Below are 25,701 nucleotides of genomic sequence, written 5' to 3' on the forward strand. Positions count from 1 at the left end.
TTTTCATCAAGCTATGACTGCAGAAGTATTGCTTTCGATGAACATGCAGAAAGTATTTGCATGCCTTCAAAAGTCTCCAATGACTCTCAGTGTTGAAAATGTAACCTGTGTGTATCAGATTGGATTCATTGTGATTATGCTATCTATATGTGTTATTCATCATGGCTCAATTGTCCACTGGCCTATCCGGTAGGCAAACAAAGAATGCATACACTGTACTAGCTCGTCTGAACATCCTATTTTAGTCAGGCCATTTGCAATTCAAAAAAGACCAACTCAGTACAATGTTAAGCTGTTCCCATATGTAGATATGGCAGGTTGCAACAGTTTGGCATTTTATATCTTTGGATTAAAGGATGTGTTTGCAGCATGGGGCATAGAGATTGTAAATAATACATGACTTTGAAATTTAGGTCATCTTATACATGTCATACTCTGAATCAACAACATGAGATGATAATGCATACTGTCTGCAATGTTATGCAGTATTTGCATATTATGGCGATACATGACAAATAGAAATTTGATACTTTCGTTCAATATTCAAGGAAGCAATCGAAATTTTAAATTGTATGAAATTAAAAATATCCATCATACCAAATACCAAAATTCCAGGGGATAGGGTATAGACTTTCAATTTTCACAAAAACTAGACTGTAAACCTCCTTCACTCAACCAGTTTCAAAATGAGTCCACAGAAGCAGGCTAATGGCAGATCAGGAAAGTATTGTGAAAACTTATGTTGGATGAAAAACAATCCCAGCACAGCTGTGAGTTTCCCTATGTGCCCCCAGCTGTCAATCAAGTACCAATCATTTATCAGTGCAAAATTTACCTAGAATGGTTTCAAATTCACATACAGTAAAACATGTCTAAACTGGATACCTGTGTATACTGAACTCTTTTCCCAGTCCCATTCCAATAGAACTGTATGTTTAAATGACTTGTCACCACTGCAAACCAAACAATTTTCTCGGTCCCTGAAGGCACGGTCAATCTGTATGATAGAGGGACCGTGCTGAAAGGTACAGTTTAGACAGGTTTTACTGTACATCAAAACTATACACATCTCCAAATGGTTCAACTCTTACTGAATAACATGTAAGATAGTAGAAAATAATCAGTTAAGACGGACACACCAACAGACTGCTGGAAATGTACAAAAAATGTGCATAGCATCATGTAGAGTAATAATAACACACCTATAATCAATGTACAATGATGTATGTATTAATCACCATGCTAATGGTCCTGCGTATTTTGTAAGGGCAGTGCAATGCAAAATACACTGTACCAAAATCATCACACTGTTAACACTACAGTGAGAGGAACCATTCCATATCAAGGTACACTACATAGGCAGTCTTGCACTGTGCCGTACATACGCATAGAAGAGGTAGCAAACTGTAGTACGTGATATTTTTCCAATCGGTGTGTGTGCTTATTTATTCTTTTGTTCTTGACTTGTTTTCACCGATTTCTTTTTCTCTATGCTTTGTCATTCAATCGGAGGCCTCTGTGGCTTGATTCACCTTCTGACAGGTCATGCTTCATTGTCACATTTCTGGAATGTGAATATTATAAATACATTATTCGTGAAGGTCTGTGTTTACATCGTTAGTTTTCTTGGTCAACTACCAAATGATAAATGACAGTCACAATTTATGAACTTTCAGTGCAATACACCCCTCCCGATCCCCCCCCCCCCTCCACCGTACATATCCTGAAAATGTGTGGGCCCTAGCGTCCACTACTACGTTGCTTTATCGATTGGTCACATGATCATAACACAGAACTTTATCCCTGAGGAAACAAACAAGAAACAAACTTTTCGAAAACGTAGTACGCAAAGTTCGATTTCCGCCATTTTGGACTTTTCACTAAGAAGCAGTCACATAAATTATTGCGCAATTTGTCTATCTTTCATCTTACATAAATCTTAATGTACATAATGAGAATTTTTTGATATGTTCTGTCAGTTTTAAATAAATTGTTACCATTCTCAGTTGAATAAAATCAGCAATGTGATTTTCAAAAAAAACTATTTTAACGCGTAGTACTTCAGATTTAGTTGATTTTGGTAGTGCTTCGGTAGAATTACACCAGTTCAAGTCTAGGCGCGAGCCGACGTGGAATATTGGAAATATCAACGTAAAATTTCCCCGGGAACGTACTCACGTTGCCTCTGTCGATTGGCAGATGAGTACATAATATCACTGGATAACAATTTAGAGTAAACTATCCGATATTAAGTGTGAAAAGGCATGGCTAAGTTGGTTGCAGTATGCCAAAGAGAGGAGAAGTTCCCGTTCCAGGGCAGGCAAATTCCACTCACTGTCGACGACAGTTTGACTGTAAGTTATGAACTTTTTGTGGGTTGTGACACTTCCTGTTTGTTATGACGATATCAGGCGTGCCAGAACGAGCCATGCTACGTCAACTTATCAGTTTGTCTACTGGTAAAAATTTTTAGACGAAACATTCTGGATAATTTTCTGACAAGTAGGTCTGTTTACGCTGTCTCTAGTTGGACACTCACCAAAACCACTATCCAGGGCCTGGGAGGCGTTGGTTTGTCAGTGGAACATGACCATGACCGGTGTGACTCATCCGCGTACGGTTGAGTGATTCTTCGCACGAAACGAATGCATGTGGTACTCACAAGTGACTAAATTGCCATTTAGTAACTATCGGTCACAGTGAATTGCTACAGACAGTCGCCGTGCCGTGTGGAGTTGTCAGTTCTTGAAACTTAAGAAGCGTAGATGCAAGTTGTATGGCTTCTTAACTTCCCCGATTCTGAATTCTATTGGAATTGTTAGGTTGGGTGGCACCGTCCATACTTCATGAGACAGCCTGCACGCTGTTGAAAACTTTTATTAAGTCCACATAGATTGGCGTTTTAGTTAAAATAAAGTATAGTTAGTTTTCCAAAGTACAAAGTACAGGACGTTTCAGTCGATGTCAGAAAGTTCGGTTCAGTCCAACACATTCTGTACTGCTGACTGACGAACGGAAATGTCGAAGCTTGCCAGTCGGAATTCTCGAGGGAATATTTATCTTTCATATTTGTGGTAGTGTTGCCACTGGCAATCTCACATGATGCAACGTAATTTTTCCATTTATTCTGGCTGACAGAGAAATCAGAGTGGATTTATTAAAGGCCACCCAAATATTTACAATTGAGTCTAAGGTTTTACACACAAAAAAACTAACGCCAGCTTTATTGTATGCATCTTTAGTAACAAAATTTCTATTGTTCAGTGCTATTATTGTCACAGGTCTGAAGTTGATCAAGGAACGAAATTTGTCTGTAGTAAGTCAGAGTATCAAGTATGGATACAGTGCACCATTTACCCTAGTTTAAGGTATCTTTTTGATTTACAACCATCAAAACACATCACATTCTTTTATTGCGCAGTAAAGAGCAGGAAAAGGGATCTCTCTAATAGAAGCAAAATGGATAAATAGAAGCAAGGGGACATATGCCTGGTCTTTGCAACATACAAAATGGTGCATTATCACACTTGCATAGTTGACAAGGTTAAGTAAAACATGCCAGAGCTTGTACAGTCTCTATTAAATTGTACTGATTCTGCAACAATAGCCTCACTGTCATGTCACACAAAAAGAACTGAGAAAACAATTGCATGAGCAAACATGTCAATTACAATTGAATGAAATTGTGATAATGTACAACTGAGCAGTGTAAATGTTACACTACATTTGATGTTCTTTCAAACAAAAATTTGAAATAGTCTCAAAATTTGCACTATGTTAATATATCTCTACATTGTATCTTTATAGTGTTATTGCAGTCTTTTTTCAGTAATATACTTTGATTGGTTTGCAATAGTTTTCAAAACTATAGTTTAGCCCAATAAATGTGGAAATGGGATGAAAGGAGTAAATGTAAAGATGCCCCAGGGTAAAAGAAATATACAACTAGGTAGACATACATGTGGTAATCTGGCACAAATAGATGAGAAGGTGGTAACACTGAATATACTTTGAATGTCAATTTACCTGAAAAGAATAGTCACAAGTAATGAAAAATTCTGTCATAAAGATGTGACTTAAACTGTCACTTTTTTTAATCCCTTCATTATTTATATTTAATGAAATCTAGAGAACAAAATAGCAGGAATTGTTGGAAATTTCAGTGGACTTGTTTGTTGACAATATGCTTTTGTATAGAAAAAGGAAGATTGGTACAATAAGAAGGCAGTCAGTGCCCTTTCACATAACTAACAGCCAATATAATGGTGAATTTATCAACATATTTTGATAATGTCAGCCATGTTGTAAGGTCTTCAATCTGTCAAAGATATAAGTGTGCACCATTCATGAAGTTTGTAACGCCAATACAGCATTTATTTTTCTACCATTGTCAGGAACCTAACATATTACAAATTACATATGTGCTCTAACTTTGAAAAAAGTAAGGGATGCTCTTTAAAAGTGATAATTCAACCTACTAAATATTTTTTTAAATCATAGTGAAATTATGAAATTGGTTAGCAAAAGACAATCATTGTCGGGGAGAAATATAAAGTGTATAATTTGTTTGTTTCAGTTGAACAAACCAACCTTCTTTGAAAATTCAAGAGTTCACCGTGTGCTACCTTTCAGAAAGTCCCTTATCAAAGTCTTGAAGCAGTTACAATCAGTGACATTACTGTTTGAGATCATTGACTCATCATGTTACAATAAAATGCCTTTTAATGTCCATTAATGTATACCAGGACATCTATTTCTGGACATTAACCATTTCTAAGGTTAGGTAGGATGAGGAATAATGCCCCAGGTTGTCCTTGCAGCCAGGGCGAGTGATAGTGGAGAAATTCTCTATTTTTCAGCAAGGAAAATGGATGAGATGTGTCATGAAAAACACTACCACCAGTGGACACAATGCACATGTATAGTGTCTACTAGTAATGCCCTAGGGCATAACCAGTGGGTAATGCTCTTGGGCAGGCAATTGTCCTACACTCGAACAATACAGCAAGGTGTGAGAAAAAGATACCCCAATGTTTGTACGAAGTCTTTCATTTATCCTCATACACATATCAGCTGGCGATGAGGGTGATATGATTTTGTTTCCCTCAGGATCAGTGAGTCAACCCAAAAGTATATTTCGCAGTGTAGGCCAAGAGAAAGGGACTGTTTGAGGCAATTTACAGGCCTGGGGGAAACCACCTTGTGTTGTTACTGAATGTAGCCTTTCAGTGTATTCTACGACACATCTCAACCATTTTCCTAACTGAAAAGTCGGGAAGTTTCTTCACTATCAATCGTCCTGGTTGCTTGGACAAGCTTGGGCAGAAGACCCCACCAGCTTCATGTAGTACACTTTCCAGAATCTGTGCATGGCATTGCATAGATGGTGCTTTCAAACTTATCCAGGTTTCGGTGACAGTTCCAAGACTGTCAATTGGTAACTTGCATGTTGATTGTGTCTGTAACAAAATACAATTATGAATCACAACAAGTGTTTTGGATTAATTAAGTGTGTTACCAAAAATCTCTCTTCCCTAACAGGACCTGTACAAATACAAGGCATGTAATTACTAATTTAATTTTTTGTTTGTGTAGATGGTAATGGAGTTCCCTGATCCAGATTTCCTGTGGTGTGAACAAGGAAAATGTTCACGTGTAAAACCTGCTGAGTTGGAGAAGTTTGTTCAAGTAAGTTTTAATATCGTCTTGTTACTATTTTCAAACATATGTGAAAATCATTCCATACCGGCAGAATAAGTTACTGTACATGTAGGTAGTCCATCTTAATTTCATAAATTATCGTGTATCATTTATGTGATATTTCCAGTGTAGCACCAATCATCACATTTCACTAAGTAACTTTACTTTACAATGGTATAAAAAAAATCATCAATCACAAGAAGCAAGCAAAACTGCAACCAAGAACTTTTGATTCAGTATTGGAACTTCTGTTCTGTTCCTCCAATACAAATATTTATTTATATAAAGGGCAGTACCTTACCCTATTAGATTTTACCAGGGTTTCCCAATCATGTCACTGTGTTCCCCGTAGTATATCAATGCAAACCTATTAGGGGATAACAGAACTGGTAATGGGGTTTCCCAACAATTTACTGTAATAGATGAAGCCAAACCTTGCCAATGACACATTTTGCATTGAATGTATGTGTCAAAGAAATACTTGCATGTCAGTGGCACCACATAGGCTTGTGTTGGCACACTTTTTATCTTACCGTGCATAATCCTGTCCTCACAGGATGTTGACTGAAAAGATACAGATGTCCAAGAAGATGAATTGTAACTGTGATGATATATTGACACTACTTTTTATCAGGGAAAGTACCCTTAACCCTTTCACCCCATTTGCCGTTGTATGCAGGTCTGGCCAATCTGCCGAAAACAATATAGAGCTTATTCTGGAGCCTGTGTATAGTATTAGGATGTTTTAATGTAATCTGTGTGGCTGGGCTTCTATTGGATAAATGCTACGACTTCACTATGCAAACACTTATCACAGTAAATGTTGTTTTAATGTACAGTTGAATATTATATCAAAGGCTTTTGTTTTGTGATAGTAATTAAAGGTTTACTGTCACTTGTTCAAATTTCGCCACATTTACCATGGAAGAGAAAATCTAACCAATCACAAATTTTAAGTGGGTGGCCACTTTTTAAAAACAGCATCCTCACATGAGCATTTTAAATACTAAGGAACTCTCCTTTGACCATATATGGGCATATTTAGTTTGCAGATGACTGTATACCTTTAATGTTCACCAACAGTGTATACTGTTTAGAACTATTAGCAGTCTTTACTGCTTGATAAATTTAGACAAGCGGAACTGTGTTGAAAAGTCAGCATATGTTACAGTTGCAAAAGAGTTACAAGAGCAAAAATTTCAACCACTGCTTTTAAGTTCGTACAAAACATTTTCTCACACACTATGAAATTAAAATCAGCATGTGAGATCGTGACGTACCGTTAGATATTTATGCCAAGGGAAGTACGTGTTACCTTAAGATAGCTAATCTGTTGCTTTTTTAGTTTCATGAACGTCATATATGTGTAAACATTGATAGATAGCTGCAAATACCTGAAAGCCTTACTGTATTTTCAATATGTTTTTGTTGTTTTGACAGAAATTCAGTCTCCTCAATAAAGATGAGTTGGCTGTAGCGATGATGGTGACAAGTAAAGAACTGTTTACAACCCTCTCCCAAATGGTGCCTTGCGTTGGTTGTAGGAGAAGGTGAGACTGATACATGTAGTTTTTTCCCCAAGTATGCCAGGTTTTTCAATTTTTTGACATCCTCTAAGTGTGAAGACAGAAATATTGTTCTAGGAAAAAAAGAAAATTATTTTCTCTATGTTAAATATCAAGGAGTGTTGATAACCTAAAAATAATTAATCAAAATGCAGAAGTAAGGTAATCGCTTGAGTGTACTTTTCGTGTTAAAAATAACTCTTAATGTCATCACTTTATGAGGTTAAAGTGTAGAGCACTTAAATAAACAATATGAAATTTAAATATACCATCAAACAATGTTAAATTTAAGCCATACCGTCAACTGATTTTTCAGATAAGTGTACATTGAAAGTGCTTATCCAAAGCTCATATTTCTAAATTTCAAAATCAACCTGAAGAACCTGATGACCAGATGTTCTTTATGTGCAATTATCAATAGTGTGCTATCCATCAATATTAACCTAGTTGTAATCTTTCATACAAGTGGCTAAATGCTCCTATAGTAAGAGCTACAGTATCAAATGTACTGTACAATATGTACTGTACAGTAAAATATGACGTTGTGCTGTACTAAGTTCCAATATGCAGCTACACAGCTACATAGCTCAGTTTAGTTGTGCTGCGGGAAAAAATAACCCAGAAAAGGTAGCATATGAAAATTGTCAAGTTTGACATACATGTACATGCGTATTTCTGAGGTTAACCCTTTGAACCTGGCTGGGGAAAAAATGTCCGTATGATGTTATAGGTCACCAGGGGGTCAGGTGCAAAGGGTTAACATCCAACCCATCTGGTGTATACCTAAAAACAGCAATGCAAAATCTTGATAGTACCTTCACAGGATGTTTGTTGCACATTTACCATATATAATGCAGTTATTTCCTGTCTTCTTACGTATTCCTTATCCTGCCACTGAAGTTCACATGTAACCATCAGGTCAAAACTAGTGATGCATAACATGTCCCATATGTTACATTTTAACAATACTTGAACATGATAGGGCCTCTGAAAAAAATTGATATTATAAACATGATTTTTACTTACTTAACCCACAATTACATACCATGCCAAGGAGGAGAAAACAATTGTTACTGACATTGCAGATGGGGAAGTTACAGTCCAGCAGGATAAGGGTTAGACTTTAGAGGAATTGCTGAGCACATTTTGTTATTGAGATTGCAAATAATTCCTGTATAAAATTAAATTTCTAATGGAAGTGATTTGGAGCCTCTGAGGGGAAACAGGGTGTTTTAATTATCATCTATTATATCATACCAGTATGCTGATGGTGCAAATACAGCGATCTGATTGGTGGAGATGTGAAAAGAACTGAAGCATATTCATGATATAGCACGGTTAGCTCACGCGCGAGCCTTCGGCAAGAGCAAAAATCCTGCTTTGACATTCCATGCCAGAATTTCAGTATACTGTTGTGATATAAAAGCAATAAATCATGTCCTCTTGGCAATGGTATACCACTCGGTTTTGACCAGTTCACTTCATATACATGTATGCATTCTCTATCGCTCGTGCATATATGTCATGAACTGGTCAAAATCTCATGGTATACTGTCGCTAGGTGTGCTTTCCTTACTAAGTATATCATGTAATTTAGTGGTGGTGTTCATGTAGAATGTCAAACCAGTATCAGTGTCACAACTCAACTGTGTGGTTAACAACAAACATTCCAATCTTGTATATTTTCCCTGCAGCGCTGAAAGAATGTTTCATCATTTGGTCCAGTCTGGTCACCGGAGAGCATTGGAACCTCTTGTTGTTACACCAAATTCTGTCCTTTCAATAGTTCATGAGACGCTGTTCGATGCAAAAGCGATATACACGTTATTTTATGTACAAGGGTAAGTGTAATGTTTGTCCTACTGTTCATTTCAGAAACGCTACTGCTCCTGAAAACTGTACCTTAATTAGTCCCCACGGACACCGTCCGGGGGGACTTATAGGTTTGGTCATGTCCGTGCGTGCGTGCGTGCGTCCGTCTGTGCGTCCGTCCATCCGTTCACGCAGATATCTCAGATACGCCTCGAGCGATTTCATTCAAACTTGGTACATAGATTACTTCATATGTCATACATATGCACGTTGATTTGTTTTTTGATACGATCCAATATGGCCGCCAGGCGGCCATTTTATTACGATTTTTTCATGTACAGAGCCATTACTCAGGCATATCTCAACTGATTTTATTCAAAGTTGGTACAAGGACATTGACCTATGTAATACATATGCACGGTAATCTGTTTTGTGATACGATCCAATATGGCCACCAGGCGGCCATTTTGTTATGATTTTTTCATGTACAGAGCCATAACTCAGACATGTTTCAACCGATTTTATTCAAAGTTGGTACAAGGACATTGACCAATGTCATAGACATGCACGTCAATTTGGTTTGTGATACGATCCAATATGGCTGCCGTGTGGCCATGTTGTTATGATTTTTTCATGTACAGAGCCATAACTCGGGCATATCTCAACCGATTTTATTCAAAGTTGGTACAAGGACATTAACCTATGTCATACATATGTAAGTCAATTTGTTTCATGATATGATCCAATATGGCTGCATGGCAGCCATTTTGTTACAATTTTTTCATGTCCTTAGCCAAAACTAGGGCACGTCTCAACCGATTTTATTCACCGATTTTATTCAAACTTAGTAAAAGGACATCACAGACCAAATTCATGAAGAGGACTCTATCCTCTCTGAGGACTTGTAATCAAAGTACCCATTAACAAGTGGGGACTGTGTCATCTACGATGACTTGTTTATTTTTAATTAGGACAGATTCCACATATTTCAGCAATGTGAAACTTGTTCAGAATTATCCTTGATTATTTGACATAAAACAAGAGATATGATATCTTTCATTGCAAAAGTCTTCTGCAAAATATTTCCCCATGCATAGTTTGTTGCACATTTACAAGAGCAAGTTTGAAGAGAGTAGAACTTTCGGAGTAGAATAGAATTCGAGTTCTTATCTTAAAGTGAGGGCATGATTTTGAAAGGCTATAGTTGTAATTTCAAAGACTTTTGTTGTTCCTTCTGATGAATATCATCACTGTCGTATAACATGCTATCTGACTGCATAGTGTGGCGCTGTACTACTTTTTGATAATATGCACAAATTACGCTGGCAATGCAATGAATCAGGCCCATCCTGGCCTGACAATCAGCAGCTTTTGTACGGCCAGTCTTTTGGAGATACTTCCAGGACAAGCCAACATACTCATACTTGCCTGGTTCAGTAGTCTCAGATTCTCCCTGTAACTGTTCACTTTGTTTGCCTGACAGATCACAATTGAGTACAATGATGGACAACATACCCAAGATGAAGAAAAACAGGAGATGTATGCTACACTCAATAGACAACCAGAAGACCAAACTGATAGGGTAAGTTGCTTTTCACATTATAATCGATCAATGAATATGAATTCGTTGTAAATTATACTGGACAGATTTTTAGAATTTCATGATACGTAACTTTGAATTTGTGAGAAACTTGTTTCAATTGTACATATGGATCAGTTGTCACAGTCAATCTTTGAAATTCCTCATGTCTCTTTTGAACTTAAACATTTTGACTTGAGGAAAACTTTTATGTGACATATTGAATTTTGCACATTTAATTTATCATTCTTCCCCTGTAACAGAAGCTGGATAGATGTCTGGGATGTCCTGTCCCAAGAGTGCAGGGATGAAGTCACGGTCATAGAAGCCGATGCATTGCTTGAAACAACTGAAGTTTATCTCCGCAAGCATAGGTATGTTGTACCAATGAGTTGACACTGCATTTTGATACATTTCTCTTTCTCCTGGGAGAAATTCTGCATCTGGTCAGTTACTTTACCTAAAATAAATAATGCAAGCAATAAAAAGAACGAAGCCTTCACTTTAACCTCTGTAAAAACATCAAGGAATTGTGTTTGACAGGCTTTTGAGTTCATTTTCCCGCAACTTTATCACAAAGTATACAGAGGTGTGTTTCACTGATGATTCGTTGTCACTTCCAAGGTCAATGACCCCAGTGTTGAAGTTTGAATGCACCATTATACCATGATTCTGTAGTTTTGGAATTGGTACTTACATTGGCTTTGACTCGTTACCATATGCTCACATATAATATGGATATCTGTAGCTTTTACAAATACTCTTTGTAGGTCAGTGTATAACTCTTAGCTCAATCAACCATGCCCTTTGCAGAAAGATTTTGTACAAGACCCCTTGTAACTATTGACAATATAGTAAGATATTTTTAGCTGTAATGGCTGTAACGTTTGTAAGCCAGGACTATTGAGGAGCTCTTCTCTTATGTAATTGTAACAGCTTTGTTCTATTTTGTATTTGAAGGCCAACACTTATGTAATAGAGTTAGGTAGCATGCCCATCCTGTTGTGGCACACTAGTCACTTATGGCTAGACAAGTTTTCTAAAAGTATAGCCACAAAAAGCAAAGAGTTTTTCCTGTGTGTGGTTACAGACCAAAATGCATGTCCCGATAATTGCTGAGTCATGTTTATAAACAGATTGGCTAAACTCTCTTATCCTATCTTTTTATTTACTTTGTTAGGATTCTTGTCTGATTCACTCAGACAACTGACAGCTGGTGTTATTATTAACCACATTACATTATTAACCCTTTGAGAACCAAAGTCAACTTTTGTTGCCTTCTTGAAATATGGTGCAGACAATTTTTTTTTCAGATCAAGACAATTTCTTTTCAGATTGTTCCAAAATTTTGATAAAAAGTTGTAGTCAATGAAAAGTGTCTTTTGCTCCAAAATTACAAAAACAATGACAGAAAAATTCATGAAAATTTGTAAAATGTTGCACTAAAATTTTGGTGAGAAAAATTACAGCTCTCAAGGGTTAACAATACTTCATCACTCTACAGGTTCTGCAGTGAATGCAAGTCCAAAGTAATGCGTGCCTACAACATTCTAATTGGAGAAGTCGACAGCTGTCAAGAGAAAAATTACTGTCCGACTTTGTATGAGGGACTAAGGTGTTGTCCCCAGGAAAGACACGTCCACGTGCTATGTGATACAGACTTCATCGCACATTTGATCAGCAGAGCGGAGCCTGATCTCAATGGCGGGTGAGTCAGAAGGACCTGCTGTTTGAGTGTCCTCAGCATGATTTATGTTGTCAGGATTTTCACTGATGTGTGGTGACTTGTTTTCCGAATTTGGCAGATTTTTTAGCTACTATAGACTATATAGTCTATAGAAGCTATTGGGATGGGTATCCGTCCGTCGTCAGTCTGTATGTACGTATGTATGTGTGTATGTCCGTTTGTGAGACGTCCGTCCACTCAAATATCTTGAGAACCGCAGTACTTACTGATTTGGTATTTGTTGTGTAGATGAAAAATATGATTTTGAGAAACCGTTGTTTTAAATTTTTGATATTGTTGAAAATATGCAAATTAGCACCAAAAAAGGCATTTTTGGTAAAAAATTTTCTTCTTCATAAATGCTGGTCAGATAGCTTTGATATTTGGTATACAGGTCCCTAGGGATAACCCAACTTAGATTTGTTCAAATTGTGATGAAATATGCAAATCTGTATTTTTAAGGCATTTTTTTGTCATTTTTGGTCAAAACTTTATTTCATCAAAACCGCTCGCCTGACAGCTTTGATATTTGGTATACAGGTTCCTACAGATAAACTTAATATCATATATTGAATATATGACGAAATCTGCAATTTTGTATTTTTGGTGCAATTTTTGCCATTTTGGTCAAAAAATGTGTGTCTTAATGTAACATATTGAAATGACGATGAAATCATCTATTTTGTATTTTTGCAGCTAATTTTGCCATTTTTGGTCAGGCCATCCCTTTAATGACCTTCTTCATCAATACATGTGTCACAAAATGTTATTCTCTATATAACACAGCAGAGCTCTGTCTACTGTTGGGTCTTGTTTTTCAAAACGGCTAGTTAGACAGCTTTAATATTTGGTTTACAGGTCCCTAGGATGACCTTAGTGAGATAATTTCATACAGTCAGGAAATATTTAATTTTGTATCCATGTCTATAGTAGCTTCAGGGACTTTGGCCCTATTTTTTATTACTCTTGACAAGTTATGAGTACAAATTAGTTAGGGACTACTCAACATTCTCACTGCTGTAAAGAGAAATTTGCATTCCAGCAGACAAGACTTTAGGTCCATGTAAGAATTCTATTGAGTTTATCTGACATCATTATAATAAGTTAATGCAGCACGTGGTTTTAGGTTAGAATATACACCAACCACAATGTACTTTATGTTTTGAAATCGTGTTTCATTCTCCTCTTCAATAATATATGTTATCAGAAACTGTAGTGTGGAAGTAAAATGAAGAGTATAGGAATTATAAAAATGATATGGTCAGATTTTACTATTGAACTTTAGGAAAGCTAGCATGTGAAGAAAATGTTCTCAAAAAATAGTGAGTGACCAAATGAATCGTCAAGGCTATGCATTTTCTGTGCACAGTAATGTTGAATTGACATCATTTATGAGGTTTAATAGAGCAGACATAACTAGGGATCTAAGATTAAATTTAACTAAACAATGATGATATTTGTTCAGCAATATTTTGCCAAATTTCATCCCACAAGTGTGTGCTTAGAATCCTTGAAATGCATTCCAGTGTTGCAGACTGCACAAATTTGTACTGCATCACAATGAGGTATGTGATAGAAGTAACCTTTGGCTTGTCAGTCATGTAAAATTTACATGTTGAAAAATCTTCCTGTTTTAATGTTTTTTTTTCATATTAAAATTCACCGAAAATATGTGTTCAGTATCTTGCAGAGTGCAAAAATAAATGCAAAACATTTTTAAGTACTCAGTGCGCAACGAACCAATATGATAGAAATGCACTATTTTGACATATGTAAATGGAGAGGCGTCTGGTAACATTTGACAAAGTATAGAAAAAGCTTGGAATGATATGCTGGTACTCTATCACATCACTCTTGAAACTATCTTGAACAGGGTGTGGTCAGTTTAGTTTCAGTTGTGTTTCTCATTGATGCACAAAAAATCAAACTAGATAGATCCTAACCCATATCCAGGCGTGTCACTTCCCTGTCTGTGAAGTCACTGTAAAGCAGTATTGAGCCAAATGTCTTTTCACCCACGTTGCTTGGTATATTGTAGCAAGTTACTGTATGTCGGTAAAATTCATGTTTACAATGCCAATATTTTCAGAGACCTTCAAAATGTTCAAATCTTCATTACGACAGAGCATATGGGACATGTTATACATCGCTGGTGCTAACCAACTTGACCTAAAGATGACATATTAATTTGGCAGGATAAGGGTTAAATGTGTTCCTCAGATTTGGAAAAGGCACACATACTTTTCTATTTAAAGTTGTATGTGAAAAAAGTCAATTTATTCCTAACATGGTTTGCCAAATTTTCTTCCAGGAGACGTGAGAGACATGCAAAAACAATTGACATAGCTCAAGAGGAAGTACTAACCTGTCTCGGTATCCAGCTGTATGAAAGGCTGTACCGTATATGGCAAAAACTTCGAGCTGAGGAGCAGACATGGCAAATGCTCTTTTACCTTGGAGTCAGTGCACTTCGGAAAAGCTTTGAGGTAAGAACAACACAGAATGTCAAAGTCTCCTCAAAGTGAAACCCAGGCAGTTGTTATCATCATCACCATTATCGTTGCATGAATTTGTGTATGGCTAATGCATTGATTCGTTGATCATACCTAGGTCTAATACGCAGAAAGATTGAGGAGTGCGACATTCTGATTATTAGCTAATTTATATATTCAATAAATTTCTGTAATTAGGCCATATATTAAAGCTGAATCACTGATTTTTCTCAAACTACTGAGGTACATTGGTTATACGTAGCCTTTTTCCTGCCAGACAGTATCACTTCCCCATCAGCCAAGTCAGTAAAAGGCGGTATTGAGCCAAAACATGATGTATTTTCACCCATTTAGCTTGGTCTATTAAAGTATCATTTGTCCAAAAATATCAAGTTTATAGTATTTATGTTTTCAACAGCCTTCAAACGTACAGTATTATATTATCTTACACCATATGGAATATGTTGTGTTTTATTAATTTTAACCATTTTGACCTGATGTTGAAATATAGACTTGGCAGGAAAAGGGTTAAATTTAATTATGCCAAATAGTTTGATATGTATGATATGCTCATTATAAGCTCATTTGCATGTTTAATGTGTAATCAGGCCATGTATCAAAGGCTTTCAATTTGATTTAACTTCCAAGATACATTGTTATACTTAGATTTAAGTACACTGGAAGTTTAAGGAAATGAGAGTGACAGATAATTAGTACAAACCGTATGAAGAGGTTCTGCAGAAAAAGTGTTGTTAAATTACCTAGCATTCTCTCACAAAACATTCTAATACACATTTTGCTTTACATGATTTCAGGTGGCGGTTGAAGAAAAGCAAGGTGTTACCATGCTGGAGCTAGTGTGTAATGAAATCACAGAGGCTGAGAAGGCAAAACAGCAACGTAAAGAGCAGAAGAAGCAGAAGAAGAAAGCAAAGAAGAAGGGGAAAAGTGAAAGTCTCGAAGAAATCGAAACTGTTGAAGTCCAGCCGAACCAGCAGCCAGATCCACCAAGGAAAAGCAAAACAAAGTGTACAGATTCTAAACCGCTTGGGAAAGTGGTGAAACCCAGATGTCAAGAGGTATTAGCATACTGCGAAACCTTCCAATCCAGAATTTCCACATAGTAGGACTGATCACACATTTTATATGACAACACTAGGTTTTTTTGTGAATTCTGCATGCATTGAATGGGTCATGAACAGCCTTGTACTAGCTCTTGATATTACCAATTTAAGTAAAAGACTCCCTCAGCCAAGCAATGATTAATATCACAAGGAAGGTTGGTTGTTTTCTTTGGGTATCCCTAAGTATAAACACATAAAACAAATCATGGAGGTGAATATTTTAAAAACTATTTTTTTCCTCAGAAGGTTGACAGCAATGACAACCATGAAGACGGCAGCTGTGACACGTGTGCATCCAACAAGGAGGCAGCCCTTGTGTCATGTAAAAGCAGTTCTTCTTCCACCCAGTGTTCCAGTGAGTGTGACTGCGATGAGAGCAAGTGCCTCAGTGGTTGCGAGGGGAGTCACAGTCCGAATGATGGCGGGTATTGTAGTGAATCTAGCTCAGAAAGTCATTCCAGGGACTGTTCAGAAGGTCACTGTCAACAGTCAGGTAGGCACTCATCACTAGCTACTTGTCAAAGACAAAAGTGAAATATTGCTGCATTTCGGCAAAGCACTGTGTTTGCAAGTCACAGTTTCTTTTGCACATGTCATATAGCTTAAAGGCTTGTTTAATCTTGCAACTTTAGGTGTCAGTTGCACTTTAAAAATTACTGTAGTATTATGTTATTTACATTGTGTTCATTAACATTTTCTATTCACGAATGATGATTAAAAGAACGAGCCTACATGTTTTGTTGGGATTTGATTCAACAATTTTTTAACTTTGAACTTTGCAGTTAGAAATAGAACTGTCAACGGGCCGAGGGCAGAATACAAAACAAGTAATACAGACATATAGATATAATTTAGTGTCTGAATATAAAAAAATTACCATCTACATGAAGTCCTAATACAATTGTCCTGACAAGATAGTGACAAGGTCAAAAGCAGCTGAATTTTACAGCACAGACAATCTCCATATTGCATGTAGATACTAATGGAAATACATTACATGACACGCACTAACCAGGTCTATGTCTTTGTATGCACAAACAGAGGTATTGGATGAAGCGTATTCAAAATGTCAAAGTGGACTACACAGCACAGTTCTTAACCAGTCCAAGAAACATTGGCATGAAGATCAATCAGTGAGTCATCATCATTATTATATGCCTTGTATATCAAACGTCGCACGCTCCATAGGATTCAATGGTAACTCGTCAATGACGTCGCTAGCCACATAGTCATCATTAGACTGAAAGTGAACTGGAACTATTTTCAACTTGACAACTTTTTGATGTAAAAATGTTGAAATTTATGTTTTACATAGGAAATCCGGTTTTAGGAAAATTTTGCAGAAAAAAAATTGATGAACCGCATAACAGTAGTTTAAATATATCATTGCGCCATTCAATAATGAAAATCGTTCCATTTTTAACGGATTTTCTTCTAAGATGAAAATAAAGCATTTGATTATCATTTGCCATTAAACCTAAATATTTTGAGTGAAAACTGTGTGAGAGAGGCATGTAATACAAACATTATAGCCCAAACGACGGCCTATGTACCCTTGGGGCAGGAGACCATATGCCTTCCTTACGTCAGGCAAATGGTCACCTACCCTCGGGCACATAGTCCCATGTTTGGGCTGTAAAATATAGTATCTGCTACTACACATTACATCTACATGAACTCAGCAAGCCTACGCTAAATACAATTTGCCCAGGTCTGGAAGATCATTGATCTCTGGAGTCAGAGTTTACAGTTTTTCCATACTTCGACATACATACCATGCAACAAATTATCCTTAGCTAAACAGGAAATACTGGAAATTCAGTGCTTGGTCATCTTGGCCCAGAGGGCACAGATATTTGAGCCCTTGATTTACAAGATGAAAGTGATATTGTTTTACTAGGTTAATGTCTAGGGTTATGATAATGAGAGGATGCAGACATAGCTTATTAATTTTTAACCTTGAAACAAGATAGCTAGGAGCTTTCCAATTGGTCATCAGAACTCAGTCATGTTGACTATGTATGTTTTTACAGGTCTGTCATGACGGAAACGGGGTGTGTCGTATATGTCAGTGTCAGAACGAGAATGAATTACACAAAGTCATGGGCTGGACAGCAAAATTGGAAGATATGCTTCAGGTATGTATGTTTGTGAAACTTTCTAGGTATTTGAGATTCTCTGACACAGCACTACAGGTACAAGGAACTTAAAAGGAACTTACAAGTGGACATCTGGATGAAGGGATCATTCATTTCTCTATGTTATTTAGAGTTTGTCTTGAGGCACTCATGGAAGCTTGCAACAAAAACAAGTTCAACTGAAATTGTCTGTCCCCACAAACAACATCTTGGGGGACTTGAAGGTTTGGTCATGTCCAATTGTCTGTGCATGCGTCTGTCCGTCTGTTCATGCATATTTCTCATAGATGCCTGGAGCGATTTCTTTCAAAGTTTGTACAAAGGTTACTCCAATGTCATACATGTGCACATTAATTTGTTTTGTGATATGATCCAATATGGCCGTGTGATGACCATTTTGTTTCCTCGATTTGATGCCTACAGCCAATACTCAGACAGGTTTAGACCAATTTCTTTCAAACTTGGCACCAGGACATCACACTGTAACTTCTATTTGAACATAAATTATCAGTCCCAAAGGACAATGGTGGGGGGTTGGGGGACTTGAAGGTTTTAGGTGTGTACATCCATTCGTTCGTCCGTCTGTTCACACAAATTTCTCAGACAGGCCTGGAGTGATTTCATTCAAACTTGGTACAAGGATTACTCCCTATGTCATACATATGCAAGTTGATTTGTTATGTGATACAATCCAATATAGCCACATGATGGCCTTTTTGTTTTCAAATTCATTAACCAAATGGGAACTATGTCATTGACAATGACCTTTTGAAAAAGAGCTCTGTTTCTGGAGCAGTTGCGCAAAATTTGATGAAACCTTTTACAGATATTGGTCACACAGAGCTCTAATAGCACACCAGGACATATGTCAGTATTGTGTCAATTAATTGCTAATTTGCATATTTGATGAATTTTTGTAATTAGCGTGATATGTCAAGATATACTTCAGCAAACTTGATGAACCTTGGTACAGATCTTCTGCACACAATCATGTAATAGTGTACAAAGACACTTAGTAGTATCATGTGAATTGATTGCTAATTTGCATATTTAATGAACTTTCCTAATTAGTGTGCTATGTTCAGAAATACTGCATCAAATTTGGTGAAACGTTGTATAGATATTGATCTCTCAGTACTGTAATACTGTGTGAAGACATTAAGCAGTATCATGTCAATTAATTGCTAATTTGCATATTTGATAAGCTTTCATAATAGTGTGATATGTGTAGAAATGCTTTGTCAAATTTGATATGTGTAGAAATGCTTTGTTGAATTTGATGAAACTTGGTACAAATGTTGTTAATCTTCCAGTAGTGTAATGGAATGCAAAGATATGTAGCAGTATCATGTGAATTAATTGCTGATTTTGATATTTAATGAATTTTTGTAATTAGGCAGATATGTCAAGAAATACTGCAAATCTGATGAAAACTGGTACAGATGTTGATCTTACAGTGCTGTAATACAATTCAATGACATGTAGCGGTACCATTTTGATTGCTTATTTGCATGCATAATGAATTTTTGTGATTAGGGTGAATGTCCAGAAGCACTGCATCAAATTTTATGAAATGTGATAGAGGTGATAATCTGTCAGTGTTAAATATGCGAAAATGCTTGGTACATCCTTTCAATTAAGTACTAATTGACTTAAATAATGACCTTTTGTAATTAGGGCAGTAACCCAGATTGGTTTTACATTTTTACCACCATGAAACTCATTCTCCACCATTAAGCCCAGTGTTTCATCTAGGATGCTACACCGGGGGGGATTGGTCCCCCTCTACTGTAATTTTTGAGGGGGATTTTAAAATATTTTGGGGGGGATTTAAGCGAAACATATAATGACATCTTTATACGTAAGTTGTAATGTTGCAGTGATGTTACTTGTATTATACATACTACAAGCCATAAATAACTTGCTTACACAATCCAAGCCGCTGGCTGCAAACACCATCCTCTATAAGATTTTTTCAAAAGTCAACAAATTTGCGTATCACTGTTTTGAATGTATATGGCTTCCAAGAGTGGCAGACAGCTCATTAATATTCATAAGCATTACTATTCCTAAAAAAATTGAAGCATATTCTGTATGCTCAATTATTCTGTATGTTTGTTTGTACATATTCTGTATGTTTGCTTTCTAAGGGCTTAATGTACATTCAAACATGAAAATTAACAATAGTTAGCCATTCCCACTGTACTTTCAAGGGATTTTTTCATTTTTCACTGAACTGTCTGCACTACAAAAAGCAAGAAAAAACTCTTTTGTAGTTATAAAGGAATGTTTTGTAGCTTCTGAAAAAAAAAAAGTGTACTTGTTTGTCACGTTTTTACAGTGCTTATATCATCCCTCACTACTGTAAGTTTGGATCAACATTGCCCTATACAAACCAGCTGTATTTTTCTAGTGACCTAGCTGGTCTTGTAATTTTGTGCGCAGACTCAGTAGAGTTAAAACGAACAACTTAGAGGGTCGAACCTTAGTAAGCCATGCGGAGTTTCTCGATGTCAGATTAATTTAGTTGCTTTTTGTCAGTCATTTTAGAACGGGAAAATAACAAACGGAAAGGTTGGTTGTCACCGACAGTTAACTTTAGGGTTTATTTGCCCCGAAAAGTAAGTCCGTGTCTGTTCAATGAATTCAAAAACCGGACCCATTGCAGGGATTACCCTGGCTCAAGAACGGCATGAGATAAAATCGCACATGAAAAAAAACAGTGGGAGAATTTCAAAGTCTGTGGGAACCGGACCTAACTTTCCCTGATTTTCTGCATATTGGTTAATTTGCATAACAATACACTCAGTGAGACAGTTTTCGGACGACCTCAGTTTTCAGACATTTAATGACATGCTGTTCGTTATACGCCCTTCGCTCCGTTTTGATATCGTTTTACAAGTCATGCTACAGCATATTAAGTCAGGTGACGCTGCCGTCCGGTTTTGGATTTTTTGGGGGGTAAAAGCTATTTCGGGCGCTACAAACTTGGTGAAGTTAGCCACACCGTACAATACGAGGTGTAGAATGCAACACACAGGGACAGCCCGTGTCCGATATCTAGAAGCGCTATACACGTTGAAATATAGTTGCGTCGTCCATGGATTAAACGTAAGTAATTATCACGAAATATTTCCACATAGTTTTCTAAACACATGGAAATTGAAAATCGGGGTTCGAAGTTTCAAAATATCAATATTTAGCCCCTTATCACATTCAAAATACGACGTCCGATTGCTGCGATAGCAGTCCGATTACACGCGCTCAACATGGGGCAAAAATTTGGCAACTTTGACCCCCCTAAATGCCACTTCTGTCGGTGTTAACAGTTTGAGGATAAACACAATAAAGTTTCGAAGGGTATGGTAATAAGATGTCGTTGTGCTCGTCATTTATGAAACGGCTTTGGGCGAAATTCACTACCCTGTCCGAAAACTGTCATTCTGAGTGTAGTTGTAATCGGAGGCGGTCGAATCCATACTTTCCAGTGCGGGAGTAACGGAAGTACAGTAGTCCAGAATAGTGCATTTTCGTTTTTTCTTCGCACTACCACTCGTACTGGACACAAATATTCCTTCGAAAGCGCCATTTTGAGCTACGACAACACACTGTACATCAGCAATTAACACTTGCTGTATCGACTCCAATGATTTGTCAATGAACGCAAAACTTCCTGTTGGCAACCAATCACAAACGCTGTTGAAACGGATAACTCTGCAACAGCTTTTTTCTCGCGTAATTATAGCGCTCTCTACGGCGACACAATGAGTGGTTCTGTACTGAAAACCGGCCAAATGTTACCGATGAATTTAGATCGCGTAAAGGTATCACGTACGCGCCATTTGAATCATCGGTGCGACTTTTTTGCCCAATTGATTTTTCTGAATGCGATTTTTCTGATTTTTGAGCGTAGATATCGCGTTATCGCGCCCCAAAGTGATCCCTGCATTGACACCACAGCATGCTTGTGACTTTCATTGCATGCAGTCTTCACTGAACACATTTCTGTGACAGTAAAGTCCAAATTTTCGTGTCAATTTTGCTATCAGAATTATTTTCAGAGTGTTATGGACATCCATACGATGCATAAAAACTTCAGTTTGTCTCCTTTTCTCAATCGTACAGAGATAATGTGACACAGAAACTTTATCAGGCTAGGGCAACGAACTTTTGTGAACGTAACTCTCAACTGGCTGATAGGCTTTCATATGCAAAATCAGCGTACGGAAATTTACGTGTGGTATTGTTTCAACAGCAATTTATTGAAGCAGTTCAAAAAGTATCAAAATCGAACTAAAATTAGTCCCTTCCATGTTAATGTTCTTGCAACACTATCCACTGCCCGTTACCACAGGTGCCGATAATGGGTCAAATGCATCGAAGTGTGACACCCATGATAGCAGCCATTCCAGCCAGCTCAGTGCAGTGCGCGATGGGTCGCCCCTTCTACCTGTGATTGGCGGCGCGCAGCACACAAAAGAGGGGGAATCGCGCAATCGCGCAGCCTAGATGAAACACTGTAAGCCCCATCTATATCTCAGTATTTTTAATCACAGACCCAATTAATGAACAGGACTCTATCCTCTCCGAGAACTTGTAATCAAAGTGCCCATTAACAAGTGGGGACTGTGTCATCAACGATGACTTGTAAATGGTAGCGTACAGGAGCTCATGTAAAAATTAATCACAGTGTGTCACACAGTGAAAGAATCTCATTTAAAATTTAAAAGTAATCAGACACACGCTTTCCTTTTTTGTCACAGGATTCATGTTCATCAGATGATGAGAGTTTCATATCAGAAGAAGAGAAGCGTATGTTCTTTGCCAACCAGGGTAAAGTCTCTCTCAAGCGGAAAGAACTTCGAGAGGAACTGAAACAGAAATTTGACCAGCTATATCAGCACAGTAATGGGGCGGTTTCTGACTCTCCAAAACCAGTGAACGGTGTGGCCGGCCAAATAGGCAAACTTGGAATTCAGTAGCTGTTTCTGCTTTATCACCTAATAAAAGAGAAATCCTACATCAGCAGGTGTTCAGAATTTGCTTCATGTGGTGGTGTTCCTCTGGTGTGGAACGTGTAATGCAATTTTTTGGTCTATTCTCTCCTGCTCATTGCTTGCATCAGTTATTTTGCGGTGCTGTGGTATTTTGACGTTTTAATCTAGGTTAGCTTTGCTACATTTTCCCACAGGTCCACTGTACCCGTTTATTTACAAACCAGAGTCATATCAAATCATTTGAGTGAAAAAACAATTTCATGTAATTTGGGCATTTTATTCAACATTGGCTCAAAGAATATATATATAGTAATATGCGTGATGTATATTTTAATTAGAATTGTAATATTTATCTTTTCTAGCTTGCATTTTATTTGTCAGTTTCTTCATTAATCAGTGGTACTTGCTCCACGATTCCTGCTTTTACACAGTTTCATTTCCGTGAATGTCAGGAAGTAGTACTTCCTATGTTGTACAGATATTAATAATGGTAATAATGAACTCCAAATTATAAATTAAGATGATTATATTTTCTTGGCACGGCCAAAGATGTATTTGAATAGAGAATGAATTTAATTTGGGAAGTTCTCGGTGTTTTCTGTGAATCATACACTATATAATGGTTTGTTGCTTAGTCAGCTAGCATTGCATTGCCTAACTTGCATCTTTTGGGTATTTTGATTTGCTTAACCGTAGCTGATGTTGTGAAATTTGATTTTCAATTTGTGAAGTCCGTTACATGTCTTGATCAAGAGAATAGACCAAAGAATGCAGACTGGATGTTTCGTCATGAAAAGCACTGTGTTGAGGACTATCCAATCCTATCTTGACCAGTGTGTTTTGTAGCACACAGGGAAAGGGGTACCTACAAATGTCTACATGTTTGTTTCCTCAGATCCAATCACATCAATTGTAACCCATGGGGACATAATAAGACAGCAGCAGTGATATAAAAAGCTGTCACATTTATTAAATGTTTATGCAACCCAACATGCCTTTTACCAAAATATGTAGTACGGTGTAATCACCTTTGCAGAAAACAAGTTTTCCAACCTCTCCACTAGTGATTGTCATGATGAAACAGAATCTCTTTTTTTCAGAGTTGGATATTTTGAAGCTGGAGCAAGAAGCCTCACTGTCTAACATTTTAGTAATTTACAAACGGGTGACTCTGTAAGTTGGGCTTAACCTGGGTTGGAAAGCACAACAGCTGGAACTGAAATTGTATGCTTTCCTTCCATTCTGAAACCATTACGCTCCCTCCCCCATGTTCATTGCAGTAAAATTGTATCAGCACTTGTCAGTGAGATTGTCATGGTTTTATTATCTGTATAGGATCTTTTTGACATTGTTCCATTGAAAGTACAGAGAGCTCCTGGCCCTGGAGAAGGAGGAGCATGGCTCATGTAGAGAGATGCTTTTCTCCCAATTTCTAGAGTCCAAAATTGCTATAAAGTGTATATAAGGTGGATGAGTGGATATCCCAGTAACTGGACATCAGTCATTAAGTTGTGCTGCCAATGTGTTTTTCCAGCTTGCAGGGCCAGGCACATCATTGACACAATGGGATCAAAGCACAAGAGTGTTTTTGTGAGACGACTGAGTCAATTCCAGCCTCACTGTCAAATGCGTTCCCGCAACAAAATATTGAGCTGTGGAAAAGGCCACACATTGAATTCTAAACGCCATTATCAAAAGTTTTGCCATTGCATTTGTTCCTGGTGATGGGTTGTCTTCCAATGACGTTTACACTCCTTTGCAGCAAGCAAAACAAATAGACAAACCAAAAATTTACCGATTTTAATCATATATACCTCTCTTTGAAGCCCCAACCTTACATCATATGATACCAATGTAGGTGCTCAGAACTGTCTATTGTGTGCAGTAAAAAGTCTTTTACACAGTCTATCATGGAATGTATCAATATGCCTGGATGCAAATAAAATGTATAAATGAGATTTCTTGTGTATTGTCAATTTGTGAAAATTTTCCCCCTCTGTTCTCGACTACATGAAATAGCAGGATTTGAACTTTAATGTATTTCAGTGTTAATTGGGTCAAAAGTCACAACATGAAGGTATCTTGTATATGGCTTTATATATCTTGATTGGTCTTTGATGATTTTTCAACCATAATCTACAGGAGTAAAAGTCAATTTTTGAACATTTTGTTGACATTTGGCAATCACATTTGCCGAAGTTTTATGAAAATTTAAATCACTGTGGTCATGTCTTAACCTGACTTGCTTTCCAGACAAAAGTCTAACAACTCCAGGTGAAACTGATTCCAAATGACACAAGTTGCATCATTTATGTTCAAAAATTCATTTGTCCAAAATTTTTGCTTCACAACTTTTTCATACAGGGTTTACTAAAATGGCACTCTGCTGCAACCAGTGTTACCGATATGATTAAAAGTAAAACTATCACATCAAGGGATCAGATCGAAAGTAGCAGAAATGAGAGCTGTGCAGTTTGAATACGGCTGTTCATGGTTGTGAGTTTGTTACTAAATATATAGCTTAGTGTGCAAGACCTAGGACACTGCTGCCAGAAATCGGGACATATT

At 37.2% G+C, this 25,701-nt stretch overlaps 1 protein-coding gene across 2 annotated transcripts; it reads left to right on the forward strand.

Moving 5' to 3' along the window:
* Nucleotides 1-2,073: 2,073 nt before the first annotated feature.
* Nucleotides 2,074-25,091, forward strand: LOC139145241 (gametogenetin-binding protein 2-like). 2 transcript variants are annotated; one of them, XM_070716271.1, is made up of 13 exons: nt 2,074-2,354; nt 5,596-5,688; nt 7,141-7,250; nt 8,960-9,106; nt 10,561-10,659; nt 10,920-11,030; nt 12,161-12,364; nt 14,694-14,868; nt 15,690-15,953; nt 16,242-16,491; nt 17,040-17,131; nt 18,032-18,136; nt 22,900-25,091. In XM_070716271.1, the coding sequence occupies exons 1-13, from the start codon at nt 2,265-2,267 to the stop codon at nt 23,116-23,118; spliced, it is 1,959 nt and encodes a 652-aa protein (XP_070572372.1). In that variant the 5' UTR covers nt 2,074-2,264; the 3' UTR covers nt 23,119-25,091. The 2 variants fall into 2 exon arrangements, with proteins under 2 accessions (XP_070572372.1, XP_070572373.1); XM_070716272.1 differs by having other exon boundaries at nt 16,245-16,491.
* The last annotated feature ends 610 nt before the right edge of the window (nt 25,092-25,701 follow it).

The sequence above is a fragment of the Ptychodera flava genome, chromosome 12, assembly GCF_041260155.1.
Source record: "Ptychodera flava strain L36383 chromosome 12, AS_Pfla_20210202, whole genome shotgun sequence".
Taxonomy (NCBI): Eukaryota; Metazoa; Hemichordata; class Enteropneusta; family Ptychoderidae; genus Ptychodera; species Ptychodera flava.